This window comes from Capsicum annuum, chromosome 7 (genome assembly GCF_002878395.1).
Source record: "Capsicum annuum cultivar UCD-10X-F1 chromosome 7, UCD10Xv1.1, whole genome shotgun sequence".
In the NCBI taxonomy this organism is placed as follows: domain Eukaryota; kingdom Viridiplantae; phylum Streptophyta; class Magnoliopsida; order Solanales; family Solanaceae; genus Capsicum; species Capsicum annuum.
In genome coordinates this window covers 13,246,928-13,271,502 of record NC_061117.1, presented here as the reverse complement: position 1 = coordinate 13,271,502, position 24,575 = coordinate 13,246,928, and the positions used below count along the sequence as shown (strand labels likewise).

At 36.6% G+C, this 24,575-nt stretch overlaps 1 protein-coding gene across 2 annotated transcripts in view; it reads left to right on the top strand.

The window, feature by feature from the left end:
• The window catches only part of LOC107877717 (geraniol 8-hydroxylase), a 32,555-nt gene extending 10,744 nt beyond the window's left edge, over nt 1-21,811 (top strand). For both annotated transcript variants that reach the window (XM_016724415.2, XM_016724414.2), the window contains exon 4: nt 21,109-21,811. In XM_016724415.2, the coding sequence (XP_016579901.2) occupies nt 21,109-21,435 (327 nt within the window). In that variant the 3' untranslated portion in view covers nt 21,436-21,811. The remainder of the gene's footprint in view (nt 1-21,108) is intronic.
• The last annotated feature ends 2,764 nt before the right edge of the window (nt 21,812-24,575 follow it).

Sequence of the window (24,575 nt, the reverse complement as noted above, 5' to 3'; positions counted from 1 at the left end):
AGCACTATAGTAATACCCCTTCATTCAACTACTGGTTTATTTGGAACTGAGAATAAACAACTTTGTTTCTATAATCAATTGAATCATAGCATGAATGGAGCTAATCCATGCTGAGAATAACGTCAAAATCCATAATATCTAACTCTATAAGGTCTACTAATGTAACTTTATGAGACACCATAATCGGGCAGTTCCTGTATACCCGTTGGGCTATGATAGACTTACTCACTGGATAAACACTTAAAAAGGATATGTGAAAGTTTTAAGACTGACTCCAAATTTGATCGTTATATAAGGGGTTACAAAAGAAAAAAAATCTCCAGGATCTAGTAAAGCAGAAACATGTAAATGAAAGACCTGTAACGTACCAGGGACCACATCAGGAGAACTTTCCTGATCCTATTGGGAATGAAGTTCATAAAGTTTGTTCTAATGTTGACTGCTAATAGCATTGGAAGCGTCTCCCTGCTGAGTCAGGTGACCTGCTGTAGCCAATGACTGATGGGACTAGCCTGGTTGGCATACATTTCTTCCCTTCTGAGAAACCACTCAACACTATCGAATCCTATGGCCTGGCTTACCACACCCAAAATAGACATCACTGCCAGCCCTACACTCTTCTTGATGATTTCTACCATATTTTTGGCAAAGAGGATTAGTGCGACCATTATTTACATTTCCATGGGACTTAGGTCATAGCTTTCTATCCCGATTACCATTTCTAAACTTTGGCGTAGGAGCACTAGTCGAAGATAGAGCTGGGATTGAAGATTTCAGATAAAATTGACGACGTTTACCACCCTCTGACCTTGGCTAAGTAAAATCAAAATTACCTGTTCTAGCCCTTTTATTCTCCCTTTCTCTATCTTTAGTATTTTACTTCTCAATCTATTGAGCATGGACCATAAACCTAGACAAATCTATCTCTTTAATCAATATTGTGGTCCTAAACTCCTTGACCATACTGCCATATACACCAAACACGAACTTACTTATCCTAGACCTGTCATCAGCCATCACATGAGGAGCATACATAGCTAACTGAGTAAATTTAAGAGAATACTCCTTCACACTCATGTTGCCCTATTTTAAGTTGATAAACTCAAACACCTCATCTACCCATAGCTCCAACATGAATAATCTATCTAACAAGGCTGTAGCAAATTCCTCCCATACTTTAGGATCTATATCTGTGCCTCTATCCCCTTTCCACTACTTAAACTAGGTATGGGCTATATCTTGCAGCTAATAAGCAGCCAATTCAGCACTCTCAATAAAATTCACACTCATAATGTCAGTCATCTTCTGAATCATGTCAAGGAATTCTATGGATCCTCACCAGACTTGGATCTTTAAAAAAGGGAGGATTTATTCAGGTAAGTCCCAAATCCTAGCTGCAGTAGTGTTCTCCACTAGGTTGGCTGGGACAGCAGCTGGCTGAATATTCTAAGCTATCACTGAGTGATCTAGAGTAGTGAATGCAGCTCTAAACTCTGCATGAAAAACAGGCTCATTCAAGTGATCTTCCTGAATGGGCAGTGGTGTTGGATGGTTTCCATTCCTTATTCTGTTGGTCTTTCTAGGAGGCATATTCTGTAGATGGAAGAAAGATTGAATTAGACAAATATTTTAACTTGAGTTCATGCTCATTCGCACGATATGAACACAAAAAAAAGGGAAACTTTTCCTAAAACCTCGCGTAGCCTCTTATCTATAAGTGTGGCACACTTCACAGCCATGAACAAGACTCTACTCAACATGGATTTTAGACCTCCTAGGACACTATTAAACCTTAGGCTCAGATACCAAGTTGGTAATGCCCTGGGAGTACATCATGGATGCCATACGATTCTTACAGCCCCGAAGGACCACAAGCTAACCCATGAGCTGGTACCTGCTGTGAGCACTAAATAAAATAGCAAAAACATGTGCAGAATTTAATTAAAAATGCCTTACAGTTTTTAAATCATAGTTTTAAGAATGTTTATAAAAAAATACTAACAAAATGATTGATAATAACGACTAAAAACTAATTGTTTATACGAGACTAAAAGCCTCTAAACTGACTGAATGTGGATTTGATAAGACAAGCCCATAACTAACTCTAACTAAATAGAAATACTGAACTGATAAGGTAAACTGAAATAAATAAACCATGTCCTCGAAACATAAGGACCCACCACTGCTACTACTAAAAATCTAGAATATCTATGTACGATCAGGGAACTGAGTATCCGAACCTATGATATTAAACATCATAGAGTAAAAAATGAGTATGTGGTCAGTACTTTGAATATACTGGTTTGTTTAATGAGGTTAGGACAATATGCATGAGTAATTACTGACAGAATGGATATATAAGATACTGAGTAAGAATGCATGAAAATTTTTAAAGACAGAAAATACATTACCTGTCATAAAACATGTTCTGAATATAGTATGTAAACTAAGATACTGAATACTGATACATGGATATCTGATAACTATATGCTATGGTCAAGCAAAACTGAAACTGAATTCTGAGCTGAGATTGTGGGAGATATCATCTATCTGATATGCCCCAATGAGCTAATTAGGGTCCAACCTATAAACCAGTTGGAAATGGTGTCAGAATCATACCACAGGTACTGACACATGGCTTTGTGGATCCACTAAGGTGTTGTCCCAATGGACTAAGGGTGTCAAGCCTAAACTGACGGGTGAACCCTGAGAGGTAGTCAAGCCTAACTGACGGGTGACTCCTCGTATCCTATGCTGGCTACGTAGTTCTGGAATACAAGGACTACTACTAACGAAACTACCTAACTGACGGGAGAGTCACTATCCCTGCTTACGCTTGGTGCTAAATCCTACTCCCAACTGAAATACACCGAATACTTGACTAAACTATGTTTAACTGTTTATTATACTAACTGAAATTATAGGGCTTGTAACTATTCTGTAACCATCCTATAGATACTGAAAACTAGGTAAGCAGTTAGATTTCAGGTATTCAAATCCCCAGGACTCGATATCAATAATAGTAAAATAGTCCAAAAAGTTTGAGGGCATGATATGTAAGCATTTATTTAAAACTCATTCTTGTAGGCATTTCATCAAACACTTGCATTTCATGGTTTAAGCTAATCATAAGAATATTTTTAAAACTTGTAGTAACAGCATGATTTCGATACTAACATCACCAATTAAGGCTTAAATCAGCAAACAACACTATTCAAATATGTAGGATTCAATAAACAACAATAATTATGTACAAAACATGCTATAAATCAAAATTAAATAGAATACATGGTTAAAATCATAATAACATGTAAAAATCATTGCTTTGAATTTGAAATTGAGTTCTTGGACTCCATGGGTGGAGAGGGCCCATGGATGAGTATTTAACATACCTTAACGATGATAAAATTGCAGAAAGATTTGACCTTCAAGCATGATTGTGTAAACCCTAGTTGTTTCTCCTTTTGTGTTTTAGGTGATGAATTATTGATTTTAATAGGGTTAGAACATGTTTTAGAGCTATTAATTTCGTGAAGTTATGTTTAGGGACATTTAAGAGGCGTCAAATGTTGAAAAGCTAATTTGATTATCTATAGTTTGATTGGTTTTTATATCCTAAATTCCACATACACATAAAGTTGTACTCATTCAAAGATAACCCTAGTGAAATTGAACAACAAAAATTATCTGAATCAAAGGTTCTTAGCTCACTTTGCTCTAAGTGACACTTATGAACACTAGGTTAATGATCAATAAACATGGATCCAAGTATGAATCATGGGACTAGAGTTTACTTTTGTAGGAATGAAGGTTTGATTTCTATCTTAGAAGCGTACTAGGTATTACAATATCTCCCCTTTGGGAACATTCGTCCTCGAATAAGATGGATTGGACTGAGAGTTCTTAACTAAGGCAATTGAGATCACATACTGAACAAGCACATCTAGGAACATGCTTACATAACTGAGTCTGAAATACGACACATTGCTGAACTGATTTTATGAATGCATGTAATGACATGAGATTGATTAAATAGCTGGAACTGAGAATAGAGAAGAGATAATCTAATAAAGTTGTTACCTTAAGATGAGTCTGAGTTTTCAGAGAAAAGATGAGGGTACTTGGTTTGCATATCTTCTTTTGCTTCCCAAGTGGCTTCTTCAACGGTCTATTTTTGCCAAAGGACCTTAACCAAGGGAACTTCTTTGTTCCTTAGTCTGCGAATCTGACGATCAAGGATTTCAAATGGGATTTCTTTGTAAGAGAGATTGTTCTGAGCATCTATGCTTTCTATGAGGAATACAACCGTTGGGTCAACGATACACTTTTTTAACAAAGAGACGTGGAACACTGGGTCCACTAATGCCAAATCTGCAGGCAACTCAAGTTCGTTTGCCACCTTTTTGAAGCAGCTCAGAATTCTGTAAGGGCCAACATACCGGGGACTAAGTTTCCCCTTCTTTCCAAACCTCTTTACTCCCTTCATGGGAGAGATTTTCAAATAAACCAAGTCATTAACCTCAAACTCAAGATGTCTCTTCCTCACATCTGCACAAGATTTCTGTCGGCTTTAGGCTATCTTAAGCCTTTCCCTGATCAACTGAACTTTCTCTAAAGTATCAAACACCAAATCAATCCCTATTAATGCAGTTTTACCTATCTCGAACCAACCAATTAGAGATATACATCTCCTCTTATATAGATCCTCAAACAGAGTGATCCGAATACTAGAATGATAACTGTTATTATACGTGAACTCAATCAAAGGTAAATGATCATCCAACTACCCTTAAAGTCGATGACACATGCTCTCAACATATCCTCTAAATTTAGAGTAGTCCTCTTTGCCTAACCAACTGTTTGAGGATGTAAGGTGGTACTGAGAAGAACTTGGGTACCAAGATCCTTTTGGCAGGCTTTCCAAAAGTGAGTGGTAAACTAAGTACCTCTATCCGAAATAATGAATAATAGGACTTCATGTAACCTAACCAACTCTTTAATATAGATCTTGGCGTAATACTCGATTGTATAGGAAGTATGAAGTGACAATAAATGAGCTGATTTGGTCATCCGGTCTACAATGACCCATATTAAATCATGCTGATGACAATTGCGAGGCAATACCGTCACAAAGTCCATGTTTACCTCTTCCCACTTCAACGTAGGAATGCTAAACTCTTGCATAGCTCCACTAGGCTTTTGGTTCTTAACCTTAACATGTTGAGAATCAGAGCACTTTTATAAAAACTCTGCAGTATCCCTTTTCATCCCACTCCGCCATTAGATTTCTTGTAAATCGTGATACATCTTAGTGGCCCCTGGATGAATAGAGTAATGTGCACCATAAGCTTCACCCAAAATCTGTTGTCTCAATTCATCTACACATGACACACGTAGTCTACCCTTGCAATGCAACACTTTGTATCCCCTTTGGGAGAAAATCTCTACTTTTTTATCTCTGACAGACTCCTTCAACCTAACCAAACTAGAATCCATATCCTTCTTTTCTTTCACTTCAGCAACCAGAGATGATTCTGAGCTATTTTTCACCCATACACTACCCTCAGTTGAGTCTACCAAATGACACCTAATATGGAGAGTTAGTGAACTTCCTGAACTAACTTCTTCCTATAATTCTCAACATGATGAACACTACCCATAAATAGTCTACTGAGGGAATCCATCACTATATTGTCCTTTCCCGATTGATACATAACACTTATGTCATAGTTTTTAAGAATTCCAACCACCCTCTCTAGCATAAATATAAATTTTTCTGCGAAAATATATACTGCAAGCTTTTGTGGTCAATGAGCACATCGACATGCACCCTATATAAATAGTTCCTCTAAATCTTTAAGGCAAACGCAATGACTGCTAATTCAAGATCATGGGTAGGGTAATTCTTTTCATGGGGATAAAGCTTTCTAGAGGCATAGGCTATAACCTTACCTTTCTGCATCAAAACATACCCCAAACCGACTTTTGAAGCATCACAGTACACAACAAACCCATTTAAACCATCTGGTAACATCAAAACTAAGGCTGTGGTTAGTCGAATCTTCAACTCATATAAACTCTTCTCACAAGAATTTGACCATTGAAACTTGACTTTCTTTTGAGTTAATCTGGACATGGGGGACGCAATAGATAAAAACACTTCAGCAAACCGTCGGTAATCTCCAGCCAAACCTAAGAAATTCATAATATCTGGTAGAGACATAGTTCTGGGCTAGTTTTTTACCGCTTCGGTCTTTTGAGGATCAACTCTAATGCCATCACTAGAAATAACATGAATAAGGAAAGCTACTGACCTTTGCAAAAATTCGCACTTACTTAATTTGGTGAATAATTGATGGGCTCTAAGAGTTTGCAATACAATTCTAAGATGGTCTGCATGGACATTTTTGTTGCGGAAATAAACAAGAATATCATCAATGAAGACTATGATAAACATGATTAAGTACTACTTGAAAACTCATTCATCAAGTCCATAAAGGCTACCAAGGTATTTCTGAGACAAAGGACATGACTATAAACTCAAAGTAACCACACCGACTTTGAAAAACTATTTTTAAAATGTCATATTCTATGACTGTGAGATGATGATAGATAGATCTGAGGTCTATCTTGGAGAAATGACTGGCACCCTTAAGTTGGTTGAACAAGTCATTGATTCTAGGAAGTGGGTATTTATCTTTATTGTGACTTTGTTTAACTGATGGTAGTCGATTCACATTATATGATAACCATCCTTCTTATGCACAAATAGTACAAGTGCGCCCCACGAGGAAATACTAGGCCAAATGAACCCCCTATCTAGGGGGTCTTTCGATTATACTTTTAGATATTTAAGTTTAGCTGGAGTCATTCTGTATGGCGGAATAGAGATAGGTTGGGTATCTGGAAGAAGGTCGATGCCAAAGATAATCTCTCTTTCAGAAAGAACTCCGGGAAGATCTTCAAGGAACACATCTGGATATTTCCTTACCACTGAAATCGAATCAATATTGGGGGTCTCAGAACTAGAGTCCTTGACCCGAACAATATGGTAAATACACCCCTTGGATATCATTTTTCTTGCTCTAAGATACAAAACAAGTTGACCTCGAAGCACTGTAGTACTACCCCTTCATTCAAGTATTGGTTCACTTGGAAACTGAAAATGAACAACTCTGTTTATAAAATCAACTGAAGCATAGCATGAATGGAGCCAATCCATGCCAAGAATGATGTAAAAAACCACCATCTTTAACTCTACAAGGTCTACTGATGTAACTTTATGAGACACCATAATCGGGCAATTTCTGTATACCCGTCGGGCTACAATAGACTTACCCACTAGGGTAGATACTAAAAAAGGATATGTTAAAGTTTCAGGATTAACTCCAAAGTTGATCTCTATATAAGAGGTTACAAAAGAAAAGGAAGATCCAGGATCTAGTAAAGAATAAACATATAAATGAAAGAAATATAGCGTACCAATGACCATATCAGGAGAACTTTCCTGATCCTATCTGGACTAAAGTGTATAAGTATGTTCTAATGCTGACTGCTAGTAGTGTTGGAAGCGGTGCCCTGCTAAGTCGGGCAACCTGCTAGAGTCGATGACTGATGGGACTGGCTTGGTTGGCACACATCTCTTCCCATTTGAGCAATTAGTCGACATTCTCAAATCCTATGGCGTGACTTACCACACCCAAAACATACATCACTACCTACCCTACACTCTCCCTGATGATTTATACCATATTTGGGAAAAATGGATTAGTGCGACCACTATTTACACTACCATGGGACTTAGAGCATAGGCCCTATCCCGATTATAATTTTTGAACTTTAGTACAGGAGAATGGCTAAAAATGGATCTGGGATTGAAGATTTCTAACAAAATTGAGGACGGTTGCCACCCTCTAACCTTAGATGAGTAAAATTAAAACTAACCTATTTTAGCCTTTTTTTTCTCCCTTTATCTCTCCTTAGTCTTCTACTCCTCAATCTATTGAGCATGGATCATCAGCCTAGACAAGTCCATCCTCTTAATTAACATTGTGGTCCTACACTCCTTGACCACACTGTTAGATACACCAGACATGAAATTACTCATCCTAGACCTATTATCAGCCACCACATGAAGAGTCTACCTAGCTAGCTGAGTAAATTTAAGGGAATACTCCTTCACACTTATGTTGCCCTTTTTCAAGTTGATAAAATCTAACACCTTTGATTCCCCAAGGCCAAACAGAAATAATCTATCTAAGAAGATTGTAGAAAACTTCTCCAATACTATAGGCCCTACATCTGTGCCTCTATCCCCTTTCCACTGCTTAAACTGGGTATGGACTACATTCTTGATACAAGATTGAGTGTGTATCAAGAGATTCAAGCTAATATTAGAACAACATCACTAGAGAATTAAAGGACCCACTCGACTTCTCTAAGTTTTTAAGAAAACAACAACAATATTCAACAAGATAGATAAATAACACAAGATTGCAATGACTATAGTGAATCGAAAGAGCCCCACACGGCTTCACGATATCAACACATAAACAACAAGATTACAAAATGATGGATAGTAATTTGACATAAAATATCCTAGAATCTAAGAACCCTAACATGAAGATTAGGACCCTAAGACTAAAAGATTTACACCAAATTCTTACTTGAATCAAGAGGAACTCATGAACCTTAAGACCCCAAGTTTCTAGCCAAAGAACAACAAAAGTGTTACTACACTTTGTTGTCAAGTTTTGGGTTCACTCTCAAGAACAAGAGAGAGAAGTTCTCAAATTATTACAAGACGTGTAGTGAAATATCAATAATGAACTAAGTCCAAGAAATAGCCCTATTATTGTCTATATATAGTACTCCATAAAATAAAAAGAAAATAACCATTCTAGCCTTGGTCTTGGGTGGCTTTGGAGTGTAACCAAAAAATGTGTTACCATACCTTTTTGGAGTGTAATAAACTTACACTTCAAAGTCCCTCTTCACACTTTAAAACATGGAATTCCTTAGATGAATTAATTACACACTCACACACAGCTATTTGCATGAACATGGCTTGGAGATTTTGTAACTCCTGAGCTTGGATACATGTGAATGGTCTTGACCTAGTTGCACTTGTATCATCCTATCCATATTGAAGGGAACTTGTCATCAAATTTGGTGGATGTTCATCCTCAATCGTTGTAATAGGAGAGAGGTCACATATGTTGAAGGTGTTGTGCACTTGATATTCCAGCGGAAGATTAATTTTGTAGGCATTATCATTGATTCTTTCAAGTACTTGAAAGGGACCATCACCCCTCGGCATCAACTTGGTTTTCCTTTGTGAAGGAAACTGGTCTTTTCTAAGGTGCACCCAAACCCAATCACCCAGTTCAAGAATAAGCTTTTTTCTCCCCTTGTTTGCTCTCTTAGAAATCTCTTGTTTTTTCTTCTCAAGCTTTTGCCTCACTTTCTCAGGGAATTTTTTCATGGCTTCGGCCCTCTTTCTTCTATCTAAGATAATAATAAGATCATTTGGAAAAGGACTTAAATCCAAAGGGGTGAGGTGGTTGATGACGTATACACACTCAAAGGGAGCCATTCCCATACTTGAATGTATAACCGAATTGTATGCAAATTCTACCAAAGGTAGGTGGTCCTCCCATGAAGTCACTTTGCCTTTAACCATTGATCGTAACATAGAACCTAAAGTCCTATTTACAACTTTGGTTTTGGCCATTGATTTGTGGGTGGAAAGATGTAGAGAATAGTAATCTAGTGCCAAGCCTACCCCACATTGACTTCCAAAAGTGACTAAGGAACTTAGAGTCCCTATCACATACAATGGTCCTCGGAACACCATGCAATTTGACAATATTTACAACAAATAAAGAAGCCACACTTGATGCATCTTAACTTTTTAAACAAGGAATGAAGTGTGCCATCTTAGAAAACCGATCAACCACAATAAAAATGCTATCCCTAACTCATCTAGTCCTCGGCAATCCTAACACAAAATCCATAGATATATCAAGCCAAGGACGTAAAGGAGTGGGAAGTGGGGTATACAACCCGTGAGGAAGGATCCGAGACTTGGCTTCCTTGCAATCTACACATTGGCCATAAATCCTAGCCACATCCTTATGCATTCTAGGCCAATAAAATTGCTCCTCCAATATCTCGAGGTCTTATCAATCCCAAAATAACCCATTAGACCACCATCGTGTGCTTCCCTCATAAACAACTCTCTCTAAGAGCTCGAAGGTACACACAATTGTCTACCTTTAAACAAGTAACTATCAAACTTTGCATAAGGATTTGAACCCCTATCAGAAACCCACTTATCCTTACCTAATTCTTCGCATTCCCTAAAAATAGGATAAAAGTGAGGGTCCTTGGGATACAATGCCTTTAGGCTCTCAAAACCCATTAACTTTGAAGACAGAGTGGATACAAGTACATGTTTTCTAGAAAAGGCATCGGCAACCACATTTTCCTTACCCTTCTTGTATTGAATAACATAAGGGAAGGTTTTTAGAAACTCAATCCATTTGGCATGCTGTTGGTTAAGTTTGTCTTGTGCCCGTAGATGCTTCAAGGATTCATGATCTATTCGAATCATGAATTCTTTGGGCCACAAATAATGTTGCCAAGTGGACAAGGCTCTAATCAAGGCATACAACTCTAAATCATACGTAGAGTAGTTTAGAGTTTCTCCTTTGAGCTTTTCGCTAAAGTAAGCAATAGGCTTCAATTCTTGCATTAAAACTGTGCCTATGCCGACTTTGTTAGCGTCACATTCAACCTCAAACGTCTTGTCTAAATTCGGCAATTGTAGCAAAGGGACAGAGATGAGCATAGCTTTCAAGTCCTTGAAGGCCTTATCTTGTTCATCTCCCTACTTGAAAGGCCAATCCTTTTTAATCACTTCGGTCAAGAGGGCGGCAATGGTGCTAAATCCTTTGACAAAACGTCTATAAAAACTAGCCAACCCGTGGAAGCTTCTCACTTCTCCTATGATTTTGGGAGTTGGCTAATTTTTAATAGCATCAATCTTAGATTTATCCACTTCAAACCCTCTTGAGCTCACCACAAACCTGATAAATACAACCTCATGGACACCAAAAGAACATTTTTCTAGATTAGCATATAACTTCTCCTTTCAGAGGACATCAAACACACATTGCAAATGCCTTACATGATCATCTAAGGACTTACTATACACCAACAAATCATCAAAGTAAACAATGATGAACTTCCCAATAAATGGCTTCATCACATAATTCATTAGCCCCATGAAAGTACTTGGAGCATTTGTTAGGCCGAATGGCATAACCATCTATTCATACAGACCAAATTTGGTCTTGAAGACGGTTTTTCATTCATCATCCGATTGCATACGGATTTGGTGATAGCCACTCCTCAAATTAATTTTAAAAAACAAACATGAACCACTCAATTCATCAATAATATTATCTAGCCTAGGAATAAGGTGACGATATTTTATCGTTATCTTATTGATAGCTTGGCAATCAACGCACATACTCCAAGTCCCATATTTCTTGGGAACTAGTAATACTGGAACCATACAAGGGCTCATACTCTCCTTTATGTACCCTTTATTGAGAAGTTCCTCAACTTGGCGTTGCAATTCCTTAGTATCCGTTGGGTTGCTCCTATAAGCCATTTTATTAGGTAATTGTGAGCTTGGTAAAAAATAAATTTGGTGCTCAATGCCCCAAATTGGAGGCAATTCTTTCAGCAATTCCATTGGAAAGATATCCTCGTAACCCTGTAAAACATGAGAAATAGGAGAAGAAATGGAAATGTTAGCAGGGTTAGTATTAAAACAATGAGCCAAGAGGAGCATTAGAGTGTCCTCTTCATGATCCACAAATAGTTCCTTTCTCCTAAATATCATCACCATGCTCCCGTGCCCTTTAGAATTTAGGGAACCCTCGGCTTCCCTTACTCTCTCACTCTCAGATTCTCCTCTTTTCCCCTCACTCTCAGCCTTCTTTCCCTTTTTTTCTCAATTCTCTCATCTTTTGGTATAATTCATTCACCTGGAAAGGCTATAATGGATGAAGAGCGACCTTTCATCCATCCTTCTAAAGTGTACATTGATTGAACCTTCCATCATGTTTGGTCGACCTATTGTATTGCCAAGGCCTTCCTAAAAACAAGTGACAAGCTTTTATTGGTATCACGTCATAAAGCACCTTGTCATGGTAGTTGGCTACCTAAAATGTATCACACATTGCCTCGTGACCTTTAAATCACCGGATTCATTCAACTATTGCAACTTGTACGAACTAGTGTGAGGTGTAGTTAGCAATTTCAAGAAGTTCACCATTGCAACACTAACCATATTCTCACAACTTCCACTATCTATCACCATAGTGCACACTTCCTTTCACAAGACATTTAGTATGGAATAGATTCTGCCATTATCTAGGATCATCTATCACCTTACTAATCATAGCACGCCTCACTACAAAGTTTGGAACCACGCACTCCCCTTCTTGCGGATAAGCATCCTCACAATCATCATCATCATCATATGGCTCATTTTTGGGTTCCTCTCTATCTTGAGGATCAACCTCATTTTCTTCTTTTTCAAGACCCATTTCCTCACTAAGGTAATACAATCTCTCATCTCTTAGTATCATATTGCATCGGTTTGGATATTCATTGGCATTTTGTCCCCAACCTTGGCACTTGAAATATTGGAACCCCTTAGGATTAGGATAATTGTGAGCCTCTTGCCTTGGTGGGTATTTTTGCATTGCCTTGACCTTAAGTTGCCTTGTAGTGATGGGTTGGTCTTTGTTTTTGTGCCAACTTATGGTGAAGGAAGTAACCTCCTTACCCCTCAGCCAACCCGAGGGTGCTTGACCCTTGGCTTTGTAACTTGTTCTTTCCTTAAGTTCTCTTTCAATTTCAACGGCCACTTAAAAGATGCCTTCAATAGTATCGAACTTATGAAGAGTCAAATGAGTATAAATCTCCTTGTTCAACCCACACTTGAACCGAATGATGCCATGGCCGATTTGTTCTCCCCGATGGTCAAGCTTCAATATGAGTTGTTAAAACTCATCATAGTATGCCATAACACTTCGATTCCCTTGCCACAAGTTGTACAACCTCGCAACTTCGATTCCCTTGCCACAAGTTGTACAACCTCGCAAGCAACTCATGACGATAAATTTTGGGAAGGTACCATTGCCTCATTAGATACCTTAACCGAAACCAAGGTGGTGGTTTCCCATCTATCAACTTGTTCCCAAACCGCTTGATGTAATCCCACCAAGTGTTAGCATAGCCTTCAAAGTGGGATATGGCATAACAACTCTTCTTCTCCTCTGAAATATCATTCACTTTGAATACCTTGTCACACGCCGATTCCCAAGAAAGATACACCTTGGGGTTACTTTCACCCTTAAAGATAGGTAGGCTCAATTTTATGGTATTGATGCCTACGTCTCTCTCTAGGCATTGTCAAAGGCTCCATACCCTTCATAATCCACTCTACCATATTCCTCAAGGTGGACGGGATAGTTTTTCACATTTGGAACTTGATTCAAAGGAATTAGATTTTGTGGAGGTGGTGGTTTTTGGTTTAGTGGAGCTTGGAAGGGGGTTTCGGATTTTGTGGAGGCATTTGATGTCCAAGTACCTCTTGCGGAACTTGAAGAGTTTGGGAATGGGTTGGTCTATTGGAGTCTCAATTTAGAGGGTTATAAGTGGTTTGGCTTGCAACATTTAGTGGAGCTAGTGAAGGATTTGACAATTTTGGCTATGTTTTGGGAGTAACGATGGCGGAGGAATTTCTATCATGTCCACTTTACCAAACATGTCGAGGAGTAGAAGGATGAGAGTTCCTTCGACTCTCCACTTGTTCTAACCTCCTACTAATAGTCATCACTTCTCCCCTTATGGCTCCCACTTTTGTATTCAACCTTTCAAAATCTCAGGTCATAGCCTCAAGAATGACCCTTATATTCTTCATTTCATTAGAATCCATGGTTTGAGACGTGGTTCCCTCCAGTTTCAAGGTATCACCTAGACAAGAAATAAACAAGTTAGTTTTAAAATCTCTCTCCCTACTCACACTCTCTTGGTTCACTCACACTCAAGTTCCACAAGTGTTGTACTTGGCTAGGAACTCGTGAATCCATAAGGTATGAGTATGCTCTTGATAGAAATGAATTCTTGTTTGAAACTCAAAGAATTCTCATCGGACTAAAGCCAAGAGTTACAATGTATTCAAATGACAAAAGCACACAAACAAATGGTGACACAAACACAAGGCTTCAAGGGACTAATTTACAAGCTAGTAGGAATGTACTAGTTTGTTAATTAGTTCTCAAGTCAATTAGAGGAAACTAGGAATCAATATAAGAAACTAGAACATCCAAATTTGAGCATAATTATCATATGAATAGTAACTTGGGTGACGTGATAACATGTCATTGGTCACGGTCCCACACAATTTCAATCACCAACTTGAAACTTTTGTCTTGAAACCATTTCGAATGGAAGAGTTTGCCTTTTGGTGGGAAAATTCAAGTCTTAGAAACTTTTTCAAATTCACTCAAATAGGTGAGACTTGACTTGTACTCTTCCCACAAAACAAGGTCCTTGAAATATGGGAAAAGTGGTTGACAAGTCTTTGAAGTAATGTGTTCAAGTTTCTTCACCAACAACTTTTCAACTTTATCTTACACCTTTTTTGGATCTATGTTATACTTTATATTGGTCAAGACATTTCAAGAACAACAAGATCACAACAACAATTTCTCAAGAACAACAACAACTCTACCAATATTCATCTCCAAGTCCACAACAATTGTACCACCCAGTCAAGAACAACAATATCAACCCACGACCAACTTCAAGTTTACAACAACAAGTTCAACAACATAAGCTCAAACATTTAGATCTAGACACTTTTAGTGTTGGTGAGAAAGAAACCAACACTAGAAACAATCTAAAAAAATAAAAGACTACAAGATCTAGTCACAAAGAAAATGTCTCGGCCAAGACAATAACAAGACCCAACTTTCGGCCAAGAACACTTCAGTTCTTTTTTTTTTTAACTCTCAAGCCCAAAATTGATTTTGTTAAAATAAAATCAAATATGGATTTGATACTAAATGATACAAGATTGAGTGTGTATCGAGAGATTCAAGCAAACACAAGAACAACATCACTAGAGAATCAAAGGCCCCACTCGGCTTCTCTAGGTTTTTAAGGCAACAACAACAACATTCAACAAGATAGATAAATAACATAAGATTGCAATAACTATAGTGAATCGAAAGATCCCCACACGGCTTCACGATATCAACACACAAACAACAAGATTAAAAAATAATGGATAGTAATTTGACACAAAATATCCTAGAATCTAAGAACCCTAACATGAAGATTAGGACCCTAAGACTAAAAGATATTTACACCAAATTCTTACTTAAATGAAGAGGAACTCATGAACCTCAAGACCCCAAGTTTCTAGCCAAAGAACAACAAAAGTGTTACTAAACTTTGTTCTCTAGTTTTGGGTTCACTCTCAAGAACAAGAGAGAGAAGTTCTTAAATTATTACAAGACTTGTGCAGTGAAATATCAATAATGAACTAAGTCCAAGAAATAGCCCTATTATTTTCTATATATAGTACTTCACAAAATAAAAGGAAAATGACTATTCTAGCCTTGGTCTTGGGTGGCTTTGGAATGTAATAAAAAAAGTGCTACTACATTTTTTTTTGAAGCGTAATAAACTTACACTTCAAATCCCCTCTTCACACTTCAAAACATGGAATTCCTCAGATGAATTAATTACACACTCACACACGGCCATCTACATGAACATGGCTTGGAGTTTTTGTAACTCCCAAGCTTGGCTACGTATGAAAGGTTTTGAGCTAGTTGCACTTGTGTCAATCCTGCAGCTAATAAGCAGCCAATTTAGCACTCTCAGTAGAAGTCACACTCATAATGTTAGTCATCTTCTGAATCATGTCAAGGACTTCCTGTGGATCCTTATCAGACTTGGATCCTGAAAAAAAAAAAGGATTCATTTAGGTGAAGTCTGAAATCCTAGCTACGGCAGTGTTGGCCACTAGGTTGGCCGTGACAGCAGCTGGCCAAATATTCTAAGCTGCCACTGAGTGAGCTAGAGTAGTGAATGCAACTCTGAACTTTGCATGAGAAACATGCTCATTCAAGGGATCTTCCTTAACGAGCGATGGTGTTGGCCGGTTTCTATTTCTTCTTCTGTTTGTCTTTCTGGGAGGCATACTTTGTAAATTGAAAGAAGATTGAATTATACAAATATTTTAAATTGAGCTCATGCTCATTCACATGATATGAACACTGAAAGAAGGAAAACTTTTCCTAAAGCATTTCGTAGCCTCTTGTTAATAAGTGTGGTGCGCTTCACACTTATGCACAAGACTCTACTCAACGCGGCTTTCAGACTACCTAGGACATTTTAAAATTTTAGGCTCTGATACTAAGTTTGTAACACCCCGAGAGTATACCCTGGATGCTACATGGTGCTTACAGCCCCGAAGGACCACAAGCTAACCCATGAGCTAGTCCTTGGTGTGAGAATAAAATAAAATAGCAAAGACACATACGGAATTTAACTAAAAAAATTCCTTAAGATTTTTTAATCATAGTTTTGATAATGTTTGTAAAACAATAATGATAAAACGGTTTATAGTAACAACTGGAAACTAATTATTTGTACTAGTTTGTAAGCCTCTAAACTGATTGAATGTGGAGTTGATGGGACAAGCCCCCAACTAACTCCAACTAAATAGAAATATTGAACTGATAAGGTAAACTAAAATAAATAAACCATGTCCTCAAAGCATGAGGACTCACCACTACTACTGCTGAAAATCTAGAATATCTACGCACGGTCAGGAAACTGATTGTCCGAACCTATGATATTAAACATCATAGCTTAAGAAATGAGTATAAGGTCAGTACTTTGAATATACTAGTACGCTATATGAGGTTAGTCTAATATGCATGGGTTTAGACGCATGAGTAATAACTGGCAGAATGGATATATGAGATACTTAGTAAGAATGCATAAAATTTTGTAAAGACTGAAAATGCATGACCTAGCATAAAACATGTTCTGAATATAGTCTATAAACTGAAATACTAAATATTGATACACAGATAATTGATATTTGTATGCTATGGTCAAGCAAAACTGAAACTGACTTCTTAGCTGAATTATGGACTGAGATTGTGGGAGCAATTATCTAACCGACATGCCTCAACAATCTAATTAGGGTCCAACTTGTAACCCCAGTTAAAAAGGGTGTCAAAATCGTGCCACGAGTACTGACAAATGGCTATGTGGATCCACTAAAGTGTTTTCCCAAAGGACTAGGGTTGTTAAGCATAAACTGACGGGTGACCCCTGAGAGGTAGTCAAACCTAACTGACGGGTTACTCCTCATATCCTACGCTGGCTACGTAGGTCTGGAATACAGGAACTGCTACAAACAACACTGCCTAACTAATAGGGGAGCTGTTATCCCTGCATTCGCTCGGTGCTAAATCTTACTCCCAACTGAAAGACACTAAACACTGGACTGAACTATGTTTAACTTTTTAAAATACTGACTGAAATGATAGGGCTTGTAACTATTCTGTAACCACCCTATAGATACTGAAAACTAGGTAAGCATCTAGATTTTAGGTATTCAAACCCCCAGGTCTCGATAGCAATAATAGAAAAATAGAATTAAAAACTTTGAGGGCATGATATGTAAGCATTTATTCAAAACTCATTCTTGTAGGCATTTAATCAAACACTTTCAATTCATGGTTTAAGCTAAGCATGAGAACAGTTTTAAAACTTATAGTAATAGCATGATTTCAACACTAACATCACCAATTAAGGCTTAAATCAGCGAACAACACCATTCAAACGTGTGGGATTCAATAACAACAACAATTACGTGCAAAACATGGTATAAATAAAAAATGATGGGAATTCATGGTTAAAATCATAATAACATGTAAATATCATCGCTTTGAATTTGAAATTGGGTTCTTGGACTCCATGGGTTGAAAGGAACCATGGATGAACATTTAACATACCTTAACGATGACAAAATTGCGGAAATATTTGACCTTCAAGATTGATTGTGCGAACCCTAGTTTTTTCTCCTCTTGTGTTTTAGATGATGAACCGTTAATGTTTAATTTTGTGAAGTTATGTTTAGGGACATTTAAGAGGTGTCAAATGACTCAAAACAAAATGTCTAGGTCGTTGTACCATGGGGTTTGCGTTGCATAAGTTATGGCAAACCTTAAGGTTTACATCGCACACCCTATGGCAAATCTTAAGGTTTGCGTTGCACACCCCATCGAAAACCCTTTCCAGTGAACGTTTGCGATTGTTAGGCGACGCATTCCCCTTTGCAAAGCCATAACTTTTTGCTCGGGTGTTGGATTTAGGCGAAATTGGTATCATTGGAAAGATAATTCAATTATCTACAATTTTATTGATTTTGATCTTCCAAATTCCACAAACACATAATGTTATACTCGTTCAAAGATGATTCTTGTGAAATCGAACACCAAAAATTGTCTGAATCAAAGGTTCTTAGCTCACTTTACTCTAATGACACTTCTGAACATCTTTCCTGCCTCATAACCTTTATTCACACTAGGTTAATGATCATGAAACATGGATCCATTTATGAATCACGGGAAAAGAGTTTAGTCTCGTAGGAACGAAGGTTCGATTTCTAGCTTACAAGCGTACGGGGTATTACAAATATAACATTGCAGAAAGAGATTTATTGTACAATTGTGTATGATCAGAATGAAGGCAAGAAATGAAGGAATTATGGTCCTATCTGTCTCAGGTTAGAACAAGTATGACTACACCATGACTTATACTTGGTGATTTTACCAATATGTTGCACACTAATGATAGAATAGGTGGTATCTAGTAAATTTGCCCGAGGTCCGTGATTTCTAAGACTGTTTGGATACTTGTAAGCTGGAGATGATGGTGATAGGTGTGTTTATACTGGGAAAGATAAAGGAACAAGTTCTAGAGTGCGTTCGAAAATTTATTGGTTTTTTAATAGTAGGGAATGGGCAGATGAAATGGCAGATTGTAGGAGTGAGCATAGTCTAATTTATGTTAGGTCTGTTGGTACTTCCGTAAGAGGGAAGCCAAGCTTCAAGTATTGAAATATATGAATCAAGCATGACAAGTTCATAAATATTGTTCTGAATTACTGGCAAAGGCAGGTTCAGGGTTGCTACATGTACCAGGTTGTTTAGAAATTAAAGTTGCTAAAAATGTACCTCAGGAAGTCACATGGCTAACATTTTAGTAGTTTGAAAAATGAGGATAATATTTTTAAATGGAAGTTGAAAGAGGCACAGGATAAACTACAGGCAGATCCACCAAATAAGCAATTACAAAAAATAGAAGGGGAAACCCGTAAAGCTTTTTGAAGAGTGAGCTACATGGTAGAAATGATGTTTCTGCAAAAGAGTAAAGCAACATAGATCAGGCTTAGAGATGATAACACCTATTGTTTTATTCTATACTCAAGAAAAGGAGGTTGGATCAAGCAATCACTAAAATGCAGGATGCACATAAGCAGGTGCACACTAATCAGTGTGAGATTGTTGAAATCTTTGTGAGATATTTCTCTAGATTGCTAGGAGAGGAAGGGAATGTCACTTGGCCAAGAACTTTAGATAGATTCTTAAAGCGTTGACTTGTTCTATCTGTGGAACAACAAGTTTAGTTGCTTATCCAGTTCACTCAAAAAAAGATATAAAAGATGCAGTGTTTGGAATTAAAACTACCAAGAGTGCAGTCCTGGATGGATATAGCAGTGGTTTCTTTAGAGATTCTTAGGAAGTGGTGGGTGAACATATCACAAATATTATTTTGGAGTTTATGCAGTCTGGAAAAATGTTGAGGCAAGGCAAATTAGTGTCATAGTTATTGCCTTGATCCTAAAGTGAAGAAGCCTGAAAATGCTAGTTAATACAGGCCAATATCATGCTGTAATGAGTTGTATAAGATCATTCCCAACTAATTGCAACTGGTATTGTAGGATGTTACATAATAAGAAACTCAAAATGCATGATAGGTATAGTAATGGTCGTTATTGTTTAACAGAGAAAGACAAGTATTCTGTAACTTTGAGCTACTTGAAATTTATTGGAAGCATGCCAAAGTTTGAGGTTGCAAACTTAATATGGAATAGAGCATCAGTTCCAAAACACAGACAGTTGGCCTGCAGTGTTTGGAAGGTTACTTACCAAAGATAGAGTGGAGAAGATGGGATTAGGGAATGATTCAACGGATTATAGTCTGTGTACTTGTGTAGTTCGGGAAAATGCAGCTCATCTGTTTACTACGTGTTTTTGGGGTACAAAGGTGTGGCATAACATCTGGCAGTGGCTAGGACAATCCTTCCCATGTCAGGGTGTGGTGGAAATGTTTATCCGGATACATAGCAAAACTGGAACAAATGCAAGGAGGAGATATTAGTAGCTGCTTATGAAGCTGTTCTCTATCCCATTTGGCTGCCTAAAAAATAGAAAATTTTAATCAAGACAAGTGTAAATAGTAATTTTAACTCAGCAAGTGAAATGTGTAATTAGGGAGAGATCACAGACTTATGTAATTACTTGATACTTGAGGTCTACTAATATGATAATAAGTCTAGGTTGATAAGATTATAGATACTTTTAGTCGTGTTTCTTTGATCTGTTGGTATGATAACAGGTCACTTTTTATTGACAAAAAAAAAAGATTTGAGAATGTGATATGTACTTAAGATAGTAATTTTAGGTGAGAGAATAGTTTCTCGTTTATTATTTTTTAGTGAAAGAGATATTTTAGAAATATAAAAAAGTTATACAGGATGTAATTAAAAGTTTAAATTTTGAACAAAAATTATATTAATGTGATTTTCATAGAAAAGTTGTAACTTTTGAATGTAACTTTTTTGAAAAATGCATTTATGTGATTTCCTTATTTATTAATTAGTCTATTCAAATTTAGTCAAGCACATCCATTTGACATACTTACTCACAGGTACTAATCAATGTCTGGGAGATTGGTCGTGATTCTAATTTTTGGGAGGATCCTTTAGTATTCAAGCCTGAGAGGTTTTGGAATTCGAAATTGGATGTAAGAGGGCAAGATTTTGGACTAATCCCATCTGGCGCAGGAAGAAGAATATGCCCTGGCTTGTCACTGGCATTGAGAATGGTTTCAGTAATGTTAGGGTCACTCTTGAATTCCTTCAACTGGAAACTTGAGTCAGACATTAATGATCCAGAAGAATTAGACATGGAAGAGAGATTTGGTATAACTTTAGCGAAAGTCCAACCTTTGCGAGCTATCCCATCTCTTCTTTGACGTTTCTTCGACTATACAATGATTTATTTGGATGGCTTATGAGAATGATGTAGGAGGTGTCAGGTCTAGAATTTATTAACCTCTTCCTGATGGAACTTCAAATTCAACATGTTTTGACTTTTGAACTTGAAAGTTTGCTATGAAAATTGGGGGTGAAAAGTTTTAGATCATCTATTTCCAAAGTTATTGTCTTTTTATTTGGATGATGTATTTGATGTTTTTGTTATTTTCTTTGGGCAAATAGGAGAATAAAAATAAAACAATGTTTGGAGAGAAACTATGACAAACTTTTTCGCTATAGATAGAGAAGTTTTCTTCATTAATGTCTATCATCCCTCATTCTTCAGGAGAAATAAAGAATCTCCTCTCTTCTCTCCCTTATTATTCTTGTTTATTTTATATTAGTTTATAACACATTATCAGCACGAAACTCTATTATTGAATAAATACTTTAGAGAGATTTGTCGGTAAGTTTACACTCTACAACCACTAAATTGAATAATGGTGGAATTTGTCTTATGGGACTTATTATTTACTATTGCATAATTGTAAATGGATGGCTTCAAGTAGACTATGTTTCTGAATCTTGATTTGCACGATTATTCCAGTGAATAAGACAAACATCATCACCAACATGAAGTTTTTAGGCCAATACTAGAGAATGAAAATCTAGTAATTAATGGTAAAGATTATTTCTATCTAATTATCCACTTAATTACTTGAATATGATCTTCGGTTAGGGTATATTCATATATTATGTGAAGTATTATTTCTGAACACTCTGGAAAGTCATCAATTAATATGATCCAAGTCTTATTTGATACTTAGCAAATCATGCTTGTGCTGTCAATTGCCAAAAATAAATATTGTTCGTTATTATGGCGTGAACTCTAGTGAAGTTGATAATAATTGTACGAGAATTAGGGGTGGTATTATTTTAACGGCATCATGTGGGTGAGTCGTATAACGTGCCCTATTGTGTTATTGATTAACGGTAGGACGGCGGATTAAAATTTCATCGCGCTAAATGGGTAAGACATCGAGTTAGAGTTTTGATGCACCAGAATGATAAGATATTGGGTTCATGTCATATCGATTTATGGCCTAAGATGTCTTTATATGGATACAACATTGAGTTTGAATCTCAATGCATCATATTAATAGTATTAATTTTAATAAATCGCTTTTCTTTTTCTTTTCGTTTTTCATGTATATCATTATTGTAAGGAAAAATCTAATGCAAAACTGAAGTTGATAATGAAAAACAAAAGGAAGTAGCCATGGTTGCAAAGTGGATATGCAACATGAGAGGCGGAGAAAGGTGAAGATGGGTAGGGGTGGAGAAAGTGTTGGGGGGAGAGAGAAAGAAGAAGAAGAAATAAAAAAATAAAAAAATAAAAAAATAAAAATAAAAATAAAAATTAGTATATTACACTAATAAATAGTAATTTAAGTTCTCCACGTGCTCAAAGTTTGTGTAACAAAATAATGTGTCAAGTCAGCAAAGGTATCAAAATGTACACTGTGGGACACTAGTTTATATATTTTAAAGAGATACATAAATATGACCCTAAACTTAATACCAAATTATATCTTTGATCTTAAACTTTGATAGTGTACAAATAGGACCTTTAACTATTCAAAACCTGAACAAATATGACCTCCGATTTTGCAACCCTCATGCGTGAGTTTCACTCGCGCCTACGTGGAAAAGTAATCCAATCACACAGTGTCACGTCGTTAAAAGGGCTGAATTGTAGGGAGGTCATATTTGTATGGTTTTGAATAGTTAAAGGTCATATTTGTGCACTGTCAAAGTTTTGTGTTAAAATGGCGTCCTTTTTTTACTTTTTATTATTATTATTATTATTATTATTATTATTATTATTATTATTATTTAATTTATTCTATATACAACAACACCTAGCTTTTTTTATTATTAAAACAAAAAAAGAACAGCCACTAACAAGTATCAAACCCGCGCAGTAGGTTGAAAGAAGCGCCCAAGAAGAGCAAATAACACCACTGGGCTAACTAAGTGTCTTGTTTCATGTGGTTTAACATTAATATATGTACATAAATATAGATTTTCTACCTTATATATACAACGTAACTTTTTTACCGAGGGGGTTCGGGTGAACCCCATGGCAACCACGTAGGTCCGCCTATGCATTAATTTAATAACGTTTTAATAAAGTTAATTTAATAACATTTTAATAACGCTAATTTGATAACATTAATTTAATATACTACTACTATCCATAATAGCGTTAATTTAATAACGTTTTATTAAAATTATAATTTTTTTTATTATTAGTATAGTTTCATCTTTAATTTAATATTTAAATAAATTAAAAATTATATTTAGATATATTATATAACTTAAATTCGCCTTCTGCTTTATAATATATATAGATACCCGTGCGATTTTTTCGTATGAGGATGACCACCTAATTAATAAATCATCAATATTATTTTTTTTCCACAATGACAAAAGAAATTAGATGCCATTTTTATCTTTGAGCCGAAAATAATGAAAAAATAATAGTGAAAAGTCATTTAAAAGCCATATTTGTGCAGCTTTGAATAGTTAAAGGCCATATTTATGCACTGTCAAAGTTTAAAGTCAAAGTTATAATTTGATGTCAAGTTTAGGGTCATATTTATGTATTATCTCTATTTAAAATGAACAATGCTTACTTGAGGTGCCAATAAAAGCGGGTGTCAAATTTAGGGGCTTGACAAGTGATTGGCCATTAAATAATGATGAGTTAAGGGTGTTAAGTGGGCCGGGTCAGATCAACCCGGAACCAGCCCATTAAAATTAGCCGATTTGTGGGTGGGGCCGGATCCAGGTTGGGGTTAAGTGGGTCGGGCCGGTTTCGAGTTAAACAGTAAAATTTTTAAAAATAACCCTGACCCGGCCCACTAAACTCAACCCGGTCTAACCCACCTAAATTCGATCAAACCCGATTAAGAAATCGGTCAAACCCGATCAAAAATAAAAAAAAAATCCAATATACACTATATATATCCACCTATATACATTTTAAATACGTTAAACAATATATATACACTATATAGATAGAATAAACTACATTAGAATTTAAAAAATATATACACATATACACAATTACTCA